Genomic DNA, 11,420 nt, shown 5'->3' with positions numbered 1-11,420 from the left:
TGTAAGTGTGTCTAAGTTTTGCTCAATTGCTTGGCGCTTCCACGTTTTGATTCATGACATTTCTGAAGCCAGTAATAGAGTTGAAAACATCAAATTTGATGGCAGCCCATCCGGTCTGCTGCTTTTCCCTGATTTTGCGTTGTTTCCTGGGGACCTTGGTCCGTCCTTGGCCTTGTCTTAGATTCAGGAATACTTTGTCTATCCCCTGCGTGTGAATATTGAATTAATGAAGAAGGAAGCTAACTGCAAAACATATTCGTAGTGTTTACACTTCATGAATATCATGTAAATGATTACACAAAAGATACTGAGGTGTTTTCAAATTCTTGCATTAGATGGGAATACTGTGACTAAAGAAATAGACTAGTAGAAGGGTATGTCGGTAGCCTTTATTTTTTTCTATGCTGTTGTTTCAGATAATGAAGGGTCTGGAAGAAGAGGCACAGGCAGAAGAGGTAATGATAAAAACTCTTTAAATAATAACAATTAAAACACAAATGTTAAAAAAAAACCCTCCACAGGGACCTATGTAAGGCTTGCATGTTGCCCCCTAAAATGTAAAAATATACATGATGTACGTCTGTATCCAGGGCATGTTGCCGAACATAAATCGGGTCATTGTTCATCAGTGGCACCTATTGTAGCAGAATTACTATTTTTTAACAATGCTAACAATTTTTGGCATTTTTCTATGGTTTCCATAAGAAAAATTTCCTGAATGAATTTGTGTGGACATATCAAACATGGAAAAAGGGAAATCTTAGCTAAACCTGCACGCGGTAAAAATGGTAAAAAACCAACCTCACAGTATCTAGGGTACTAAAAAAAAAGTGAAAGGGTTAAGCAGTTTTTTTTTTTATAACTATAGTTAACTAGAGTTGGATCTCCAAGTTTCACTGAACAAATGCTGCTTTTAAATTTGAGCTTTCTTTTGAAAATTACACATAGCCAGTGGAAATGGAATATATATTAATATATACATATATTAGTATATGAGACTGTATACAGGTTTTTGAATTTGCTATTATATTATCTTATGCCTCCCTGCCAATGATTGGTTTGAGGAATAGAAAGATTAATGCCATGTAGCAAGGTGCACGTGATTGGCTCCTTGAGCAGTCGCATGCGCGGATGTACCCCCTTGTTGGCTGCTGCAGCCATCAATGCCGATCTTGCTGCCAATTGCAGCTGCAGTTAGCTGGGATTGTTGACAGTAATATTGAATCCTAGGCTTTAAATGTCATTTTTTAATGACATTACACTCTCTGTTAATAAGCATTTTTTGGGGTAAAGCTGTCAGAGACCGTATACTGCCCTTTGAGATCTTTGAAACAAATCTTTGTTCATCTTTCAGGAGGATATAGAGGAAGAAATGAAGATGTTGGCATTGAACCTAATAAAGGTAAAGACCCAACATTCTTTAAATATGCCAAGCACTTTATTGTATTCCTCTCTTTAACTTTTTTTTTCTTCCTTTTTTTTTTTTTTTTGCAAGAGGAGAGAAATGAGGCAGGGGATCAAGGTATGTGTGTTAATGTTATGTTATGTACAGTTCATAAATGGACAACTATCAATAAAACATTCCACAAATACTTACTGATACTTTTCCCCTTCTTGCTCAAAGGTCCAAGAGTTACCTATATCCCTCCTCCCCCTCCCGAAACAGAAGAGGCTATATTTAAGCATTATCAAACCGGAATTAACTTTGACAAATACGATGATATCATTGTTGATGTGTCTGGAAGTAATGCTCCTCCTGCTATACTGGTCAGTAGCTATTATTCCTTTTCCCATTGGGATGAAGATAAATGTCTAAGGGAAGGTAATGTTAGGAATCTAATGTTTGTTTTGTAGACTTTTGAAGAAGCCAATCTGTGTGACACTCTAAGCAAGAATGTTTCCAGAGCTGGATATGTGAAATTAACACCCGTTCAAAAATACAGTATACCTATCATATCGGCAGGACGCGATTTAATGGCCTGTGCTCAGACGGGTTCTGGGAAAACCGTAAGTACTGATAAATTTATTTTCCGCAGTTGTCTGTTTTTGTCTCCGTTCTGTCACAGGTAATTTTTTATATTCTTAATGCCACAAAATGGATGCAAAAAGGACGATATTTAATTTGTCTCCCTTTCTCGTTGTGTATTTTGCACAACTTCCCTAGAGATTCAGAATTGCCATGTGGGAATACTAGCTTTTTATGTGAAGCTTTGTGGCCTCTATGGAGAAAGTGTTTCTTGTAAACTGAATTTCATCCTTACTGCAGTTAATGTTTATTTATTTAGGCGGCGTTTCTTTTACCAATCTTGGCCCACATGATGAACGAGGGGATTACAGCCAGTCATTTTAAAGAACTCCAGGAACCAGAAGCTATCATTGTTGCTCCAACTAGAGAACTGATTAACCAAATCTATCTAGACGCTCGAAAATTTGCTTATGGGTAAGTCACTTTTAATGCATGAATGGCTGAGGGCTTTTGTTTTCTGAAGTGCACTCAAATGATTGCCATTTTTATGTCAAACTTTTACTTTTGTTTAACTATCCCTTTTAACCATGTAGTTTATGTAATTGCAATATTTGACAAGTAATGATTCTTTCAGTGCTTTAATGTGCATTCTATAAGAAAAAATAAAAAGCACTCGCCTTATATAAACTGCAACTTCCCCCCCTGTAGTCCTGCAATTCTCATGACAGGTGGGCTGCTCACATTGACACATGTAGGGGGAGAGGTGGGGCATGTTACTCCCCCAGTGGTGTTTGCAAGAGCTGACTTTTTGTAGGTATATGACATGGCAGAGTATGTCATGATAGTAGCAGGGGCAGTGGGGAGCGGGATACAGGGGGGGGGGACTCTCCAGAATCTCCCCAAGTTTTTGTAAGGGAGACTCCATGATAATTCAGGTCCTTTCAGCAATCATATGTGATAAAGTGCAAATGTTTCCAGTGGAATTGTTTGGGAACAATCGTTATGGGGAGTGCATTGTAAACATAGCATTATTTTACAGAACCTGTGTACGCCCCGTTGTGGTATATGGAGGAACACAGACTGGTCATTCACTACGGCAGATATTTCAAGGCTGCAATATTCTTTGTGCAACACCAGGAAGGTTAATTGATATAATAAACCGAGAAAAGGTAATTTTTCAAATTCAAACAGTGAATGCAAACTTTAGATTTTGCTAACATGGTTTTTTATTTTCTGTAATTAATATACACCAAAAGTTGAACACGTGACAATCACACCTATATGAGCTTCGATGTCCCGTTCCAATACTATGGGCATTAATATTGGGTTCAGCACCCTCTTTCGCGGCTATAACAGCCTCCGCTCTTCTGGGAAGAATTTCCACAAGATTTCGGGTGAGTCTGTGGTAATTTGTTCCCATTCAGCCAAAGCATTTGTGAAGTCAGGCATTGATGTCGGCCGACGCATGGTGCTTGTGCTGCTGTTGCTTCTAGAGGCAGTTTGAAGCTCTGTTAGTGACGTTACGGAAGATGGGAAATTTGTTTTTTTTTTAATGTGCTTCAGCCCAATGTATATTCAGCCCAATTTATGTGCTTCAGCCCAATGTAAGTGGCAGAAATTTTACAAACTGACTTGTGGCATCCTGTGACAGCCACGTTAAAATCACAGCTCTTCGGTGTGACCCATTCTGTTGCCAATGTTTGTCTATGGAGATGGCTGCCTGTGTGCTTGCTTTAAAACAGTTGTTAGCAATGGATGTGGCTGAAACACTTATTGATTGTGCAGATACTTTTTCTCATATAGAAACTGTTCATACTAAAGTAAACCTTTACTATTCAGTAGCAATAATTCCGCCATCTTTTATGTGCAATTTTTCTTTCAGATAGGCCTAAGCAAAGTAAAGTACCTAGTTTTGGATGAAGCGGATCGTATGCTTGACATGGGATTTGCTCCTGATATCAATAAGTTAATTGGTAGTCCAGGAATGCCAAGCAAAGAAGAACGACAGACTTTGATGTTTAGTGCCACGTTCCCTAAAGCTATACAGAGGTATTTGATAAATGTACAAATACAAAGCTTTCATATTTTCAGTTAATCACATTTTCACCAGCTAAATCCATTCCCATGTAATAGGGGAAACACTACAGGTGGAAAAACCATCGGGCTTACTATTATGTCCTCTGTCAGAGCCGGACAAACTTGCTTAACACGTAGGAGCCACATACAATACACTTCAGATGTTTGAGAGCTGCAAGACTTGCGCTTTTTGTTACAAAAAATATAAATATTACATATATAGGATGTAATATTCATATGTAGTTTAAAAAGTTTATAAAATACATACATGAAGATAAACTGTCAATAATCAAAGTACATGTATACATATGTTCTCGCTCACACGTAGCCGCCGCACTCTCTCTCTCAGAGAGGACAGGCATCAGGAGGTGAAAAATACAACCTCATTTGCGGGAGACTTGGGACCTCTGTGTCTGTGTCTCAGCGAGTATACGAAGCACACTCACAGGAGGTCTGAACGAGCTTGCGTGAAAATATGTTGGTCCGACCAAATATTTGTTTTAGAGGATGTTCTAATAAATCCCGTGTCCCCAAGGGGATAAACTAGATAACTCCAAAACTTTTACATTGACAAAAAGCCCAGGTTATAGGCAACTTTGGATTTTAATGTAGTAAAACTTGTGTCCCATTACTCTTTAATGTCAATATGTACTAATATGTTACACATTGTTTGAATTAATGCCATTTTTGTGCTTATTCAAAGCCTAGCTGCTGAACTTTTGAAACCGGATTATTTATTTGTTGTGGTTGGTCAAGTTGGTGGTGCATGTAGTGATGTGGAGCAAACCATTCTTGAAGTTGGAGAATTTGAAAAGAAGAACAAGTTGGTAGACATCCTTCAAAACATAGGTACGTCCGTCATGCTTGTGTCAACAAATCGGTCCAATTTACTCTAAATAAGTCTCTTGAAGATGTGTGCATACTGAGTTTGCTAGAGCGGAAATACCGTATTTAATCAAGCTTTTGGGTTTGGACTTTTCATGAGAAAATGAGCCAGAAAACCTGTAAAAAGTTAAGGAGCAGCAGCAGTCTTGGTGCTGGGATCGACTTCTTGTGTAGAGGTTTATAAATTTGTTTAGTTTTTGTTTTGCCTAGTCACCCCTATAATTGCAAATGCGTTAATTTCAAATTAATAGTCGGTCTGCTTGGTTTTCTTGGCAAAATGACATTTAATGTGTGAGGAACTACATGTGTTAATATTTCTATATATGTATATAGCTGTGCATTGTGTGTGTGTGTGCGCACACTATATAGACATAAGTATTGGGACACCTGACCATTACAACAACAGGGACTTTTATCATATCGCATTCTAAATACATAGACATTAATATGAAGTTGGTTCCCCTTTGCAGATATAAAATATTTCATTTTGGAGTGTTTCCGGGGGAATTTTTGCCCTTTTGTGAAGCTGTTATAGCTGCAAATGGGGCGCAACTACATATTAATTCATTAATAGTGCATGTATTTAGAATTTGTCCATATAGTGCCTGTATGTATGTTTGTGTGTGTGTGTGTGTGTGTGTGTGTTGGGAGTGGTTTTTATCGCCTTAAAATATGATAACATATGATCTGGTGCTTTAGTATGTACTTACAATATTGGATTAATCAACACTAATTTAGTCCAGATAAAGAATGTTCAATATGAAGCAGGTCCACAAGTCTTTATGGCTGTATCCGTTCCAGTATCCAGATATCAGTCATCAGCCTTATAACCAAGAAAAAAGGGCAGCATAAGACGCTCCTTTAAAAAAAAAAAAAAACATTTTATACATAAATTATCACCTTACTTGTGTTGGCCTTTTGTTCTCTGGACATTTTAGAAGTTTAATATTCTAAGTACATAATTATAATTAACCTCCGGAGTTAATTGTATATTTTTTATAGTTGGGATTTAATGATTTATATCATAATCTTTTTAATAGTTTATAGGTAACTGTCTTAATTGTGAAATATAATATTTCAGGTAATGATCGCACCATGGTGTTTGTGAAAACAAAAAAGAAAGCGGATTACATTGCTACTTTTTTATGTCAGGAGAATATACAAACAACTAGCATCCACGGGTAAGCAAATGTATAGAGCTATATTGTTTGGCTTCTAGTTGTTCAGGTTTTCTAGTAAAATGGCATTTTAATCAATTTGTTGATTATGAAAATAATAGTTAGTTGCAGACCTAGTTTATGCGCAGATGCGCTAATGTATAATAGTAACATACACATTCTTCTCTAGCGATCGAGAACAAAGGGAGCGAGAGGCAGCACTTTTTGATTTTCGAAGGGGAAAGTGCCCGGTGCTGGTTGCCACTTCCGTTGCTGCGAGAGGCTTGGATATTGAAAATGTTCAGCATGTGATAAACCTCGATCTTCCCATGGAGATTGATGAGTATGTGCATCGCATTGGACGTACCGGTCGTTGTGGTAACATTGGGAAAGCTATTTCTTTTTTTGATCCAAAAAGCTCAGAAGACACCAACATAGCTCGTTCCCTCGTTAAAGTGTTGGCAGATGTAAGTATACAAAAAATTCCAATTACTAGAATCTTGCTAATGGAGAAATATTTTATTTTTTGCAAGCTTGAGCTGCCTCCTTTGGGGACACTGTCTGCCCAAGTGCTATCCTTTAGAAATGTGTGAACTTTCTAATGTAATCTCTGTTCTGCCATAAAAAAAAAGTGCTGATCAGTTCCAGCGTCGAGATAAACAGACAGCAAGTCGCCGGGATCGCAGAATCGCAAGGTCCCTGTTGCTTTCCTGTGGGTTTCTCACACAGCAGTGTCTTGTACCGCACAGGGGAAGCGGAACCCAGCGGAGTCACGTGAATTTATGTCACATCACATGACCGCTCCCTTCCTGCTTCCGCTGTTCGGCACAAGAGAAATTGCTCGTGAGCTACACAGTGGGAAACAGCAGCCCCTGCATAAGTCTGCAAGTGAGAGATCTGCAGTGCAGGTAAGAGGGTGGGGTTGTATGTGTGATTGAGGGAATGAATCTGTGACTGAATGAGTATATCAGGCATGTCCAAAGTCCGGCCCGCGGGCCGCAATTGATACGGCCCCCCAAGTGAGCCACGGGACTTGGCGTCATCAGCCGGCGCAGGGAGAAGGAAAGCGCGAGATTTGGGCTTTCCTTCTCCCTGCGCCGGCACACACAGCCACAAGGGCATATGATGAAGAAATTGTGTAGGGGAGGGTTAGATTTCAACCCTCGTCTACAGTAACTTTAAACAGGGTTCATGTTTGACTGTAGACGAGGGTTGAAATCTAACCCTCCCCTACACAATTTCTTCATCAGATGCCCTTGTGGCTGTGTGTGCCGGCTCTGGGAGAAGGAAAGCCCAAATCTTGCAATCTCGGACGTCGCTAGATTTGGGCTTTCCTTCTCCCTGCGGCGGCACACACAGCCACAAGGGCATCTGATGAAGAAATTGTAGGCAGTGGCGGAACTACCGGGGTCGCGACTGCGACCGGGCCCTGGAGTTCTGCCAGTCACGGGGGCCCAAGGGGTCTTCTTGGGCCCCCCTGACTGACAGAAATCCAGGACTCCTCTGCTCGCCGCCGCTGCCTGCCTCTGCGCTGCCCAGAGTGCAGTGTTGGAAGCGTTGAGGCGTTTGTCTCGGGTTCCGGCGCTTCACGCTGAGCGCCGGCACCCGAGACAAACGCCTCACGCTCCCAACACAGGAGTTGACGGTAAGTGACCTACAAAGGGGAGTAGGGAGGGAGTGGGTAGATTGTGAGAGGGGGGGGAGAGGGTAGATCGTTAGAAGGGGGGTAGGGAGGGAGAGGGGAGATCGTGAGAAGGGGAGGGAGGGAGAGGGGAGATTGTGAGAAGGAGGATTAGGGAGGAAGAAGGGGGATTGTGAGAAGGAGGAGTAGGGAGGAAGAAGGGGGATTGTGAGAAGGAGGAGTAGGGAGGAAGAAGGGGGATTGTGAGAAGGAGGAGTAGGGAGGAAGAAGGGGGATTGTGAGAAGGAGGGGTAGGGAGGAAGAGGGGAGATTGTGAGAAGGAGGGGTAGGGAGGAAGAGGGGAGATTGTGAGAAGGGGGGTAGGGAGGGAGAGGGGAGATTGTGAGAAGGGGGGTAGGGAGGGAGAGGGGAGATTGTGAGAAGGGGGTAGGGAGGGAGAGGGGAGATTGTGAGAAGGGGGGTAGGGAGGGAGAGGGGAGATTGTGAGAAGGGGGGGTAGGGAGGGAGAGGGGAGATTGTGAGAAGGGGGGTAGGGAGGGAGAGGGGAGATTGTAAGAAGGGGGGTAGGGAGGGGAGATAGTGAGAAAGGGATAGATGTGGTATGCCGTTTTCAATAAACTTTGCATAAAATAGTTAATTTGCATTTAATTTTAATGGTTCAGAAAATGGTCGGCCCTCGCACATGTTCACTTCATCAAATCTGGCACTCTTCGAAAAAAGTTTGGACATGCCTGGAGTATATGAATGAGTGTATATGTGATAGCATGGCTGTGTAAGTGGGAGGGGCAGGGCACAGTGAGTCTGTGTAAGTGACCCCATACACAATGGGGCAGCTAGCCAGGTTTCAGCATGTATTGGCTGACTTGAATGATAGGAGTGTGATTGCTAACAGCATGCCCAGGTTCCAGCATTTACTGGGCCTGATAGGAGTGTGATTGCTGTTAGCAATTATATATATATCAATATTGTTATTTATTGTCTAATTTTGGTGTGATATAACACCACACTTTTATTGAAAGTAAGTAACACACCAATATTGGACAAAAAATACAATAGCAATATCAGTTTATATATGATTGACGGTAATCACACTCCTATCATGCCCAGGCAACCAGTACATACAGTAATACATAGAACTATTTAATTTTTACGTATCCAGAGATCAAATGCCCTCCTGAATTTGTAGTCGCGTCAGAGGAAATCAGTGAGAGGCATTGTGAAGGATTTTGTGTCATTTACTATTTCTGCATGTCTTATTAAAGGCCGTTTTTTTGTCTCAGTGAAAAATGAGTGCGGCCCCCGAACATACACATTTCTGATTAAGTGGCCCGCTGCAGGAAATACTTAGACACCCCTGTTCTAGTGTCTTCAGTTTTTCCGTTAGGAATTTGTAACTGATCGGTAATCTGAAGTCTATGGAATAAGGCTAATCTGCACATTGTCCTGCCGCGGTGCGACCGGCAGATGCTATATTCAGTAGACTCTGGTATTCCTCAGTATTTCGATCATTGATGGATGGCCACTTTGGAGAGCGTCGGTGTGAACACCAGAATCACCGCTGAAGCGTTATGGTGCTCCTAATGTACAAAGATTTCTGGCAGGGGTGAAAAAGTTATATGGACAACCTTGGTCCTGCCCGGGTGTCACATCACGCCTCACAGATACTAAAGTGGATATGTTATGTTGGTTTGCTGTGTTGTCAGATGTCATACATTTGTGCCCACGTTTGTTGCTATGGCTTGAAGTACACCACGCGATGCTACATTGCTGTCTGGAGTGTTCTTCAGTACACAAAGGATAGGCATATGGCTTGAATGTTGAGGGCAGACTAGATGGACCACATGGTTCTTATATTTCTATCCACGTGTGCAAAAAGTGATCACCTGAATCGGTGCTGCAAAGGGTGAAACGTAAATTAAAATGTCTATATTGTTCTGCATGTTTGCTAGCTGTTTGATTAGAAAATGTAGATACATGATTTGTTTGACATGAGACCTTTCTGATGACTCAGATAAATGTTTTGTTACAAAAGCATTGTACTTGGTCTCTTGTAATCAACTCTGAACACTGATGTTCAAGTAGGAGACATGTGATTGCTGCAGCGCCCAGTGATTGAAAGTGATCACTAAGTATACTTTAGTGTGATTTCAATTTAACTGTATCAGATTGCTTTTGTGTTTGCAGAATGAACTACATTTTTTATCTACAATTATTTTTCTTAGCCTGGGTAAGACAAAGGGACAGAACTTTCAGAACAGGAGGTTGATCCGAATAAACAAAATTGCACGGCCTATTGGTAGCTTAAGTAAAAGCCTTTAGTTATGCTGAAATTTGTGATATTTCAATGTAAAAACAAACCTGAAAGTATTTTGACATCAGAAACCATCTCCGTATTTCTAGCCTTGCTACAGAATTTTATATTATGTAATAGAACGCAGTAGTTTCCGAGGCCGCTGGTATAGAGCTAAATCAGGAATTGTTCACACAAAAATTACAGATATTAAACTACCGTTTCTTTTGGTTACACTGGTGTCAATCCTACAATCCTACAGTTGGCGAATGTGTGAAGAGTTCTCATTTTGGTTTTCTGTTAAAATAGGCTCATCAGGAGGTTCCAGCATTCTTAGAAGAAATTGCCTATAGTGCTCATGGAACGTCTGCCTATAATCCTCGCGCAAACACTTTCGCATCAGTGGATAACAGAAAGGTACGGTTTTGGCGGGAAAAATATAGCCTTCGCACTTATGTATATTTTTTTTTCCAGACACGCAGAGGATTTTTTTAAACCAAAAGTATATAGATAAACCATTATTTGGTATGGAAAAAAAAATTAAATATGAGGAATATTAAGGAAAATTAAGTATTTACAGTTTGACCTATAAAAACTACACATCCTGTGCAAATGTGAATCCCCCCATTCGAAAAATGTGTATACACACATGAGAAAACATGCAAACACTAATCTCTATACACACACACAGCAGAGAACACAACTTTATTTAAAAAGACATTTTGAACTTGCCGCGGGACTGTTCTATGCCCCTCTCTGCCTCGCAATCAGATTAGGGAAGAGATACTGCCAATGGCAATGTTTCCTGACTTTGGCAACATGCATGTGATTTGCAATATATGGCAATTGAAAGAGAAAATATAAATGTGTTCTTTGTTAAAGGTGGCTGCCCGACAGGAGACCTTTTCAAGTCCTGGATTCTCAGAAGAAACGGAGGAAAATTGGGGATAATTAGTATGAATGTATGGCAAACTCTTTGTTTTAAAAGCCACTAAAGTATAGTTTAAGATTTATCTTGAAACATTGACTTATATATAGCTGGTTTAATAAAAAGAGCATGCAACTTAAAAGTTTAAGTAAATACTCCAAAGGTGTATATTTGTGTTCATATTAAGACTTGTTAAAACATTGTCATTTTTTTTTGTTTGACACAATAAATGATAAATCATTTAGAATTTGATTTTTCTTGTATTGCCTTGAAATGTCATCTTCACGCTAACAAAGAGACCATTTAGATGAAGCTGGCAAAATGGGGGTTTTTACAAAGGGGCTTACTCGCTAAACCAGGAATGGACAGCATTGCTGCAATATTACCTTTATGAATGAATGTTTGGTAAGTGCGGACCTGTTCTCCATAACGCACAGCAGTAAGGGGACTCACACTGAATGCTTCTGCTCCTTCTC

General features: G+C 40.5%; 1 protein-coding gene across 1 annotated transcript; it reads left to right on the top strand.

Moving 5' to 3' along the window:
• The first annotated feature begins 1,625 nt into the window (after nucleotides 1–1,625).
• On the top strand, nucleotides 1,626–11,193 carry DDX4 (DEAD-box helicase 4). The gene is made up of 10 exons (XM_053448058.1): nucleotides 1,626–1,767; nucleotides 1,855–2,007; nucleotides 2,286–2,440; nucleotides 3,006–3,135; nucleotides 3,849–4,015; nucleotides 4,746–4,891; nucleotides 6,009–6,108; nucleotides 6,275–6,551; nucleotides 10,326–10,433; nucleotides 10,899–11,193. The coding sequence occupies exons 2-10, from the start codon at nucleotides 1,975–1,977 to the stop codon at nucleotides 10,965–10,967; spliced, it is 1,185 nt and encodes a 394-aa protein (XP_053304033.1). The 5' UTR covers nucleotides 1,626–1,767; nucleotides 1,855–1,974; the 3' UTR covers nucleotides 10,968–11,193.
• Nucleotides 11,194–11,420: the final 227 nt, after the last annotated feature.

This window comes from Spea bombifrons, chromosome 1, assembly GCF_027358695.1.
Source record: "Spea bombifrons isolate aSpeBom1 chromosome 1, aSpeBom1.2.pri, whole genome shotgun sequence".
Taxonomy (NCBI): domain Eukaryota; kingdom Metazoa; phylum Chordata; class Amphibia; order Anura; family Pelobatidae; genus Spea; species Spea bombifrons.
Note: the sequence above shows the minus strand (reverse complement) of the source record. Positions and strands in the feature narration are given on the sequence as shown.

Bases quoted from the DNA above. Each gene is read 5' to 3' on its own strand.
- DDX4 (XM_053448058.1), top strand. From the start codon at position 1,975: ATGGCCTGTGCTCAGACGGGTTCTGGGAAAACC. The intron at 3,136-3,848 runs GTAATTTTTCAA...TTTTTCTTTCAG, and splicing joins ATATAATAAACCGAGAAAAG to ATAGGCCTAAGCAAAGTAAA. The intron at 4,016-4,745 runs GTATTTGATAAA...GCTTATTCAAAG, and splicing joins TTCCCTAAAGCTATACAGAG to CCTAGCTGCTGAACTTTTGA.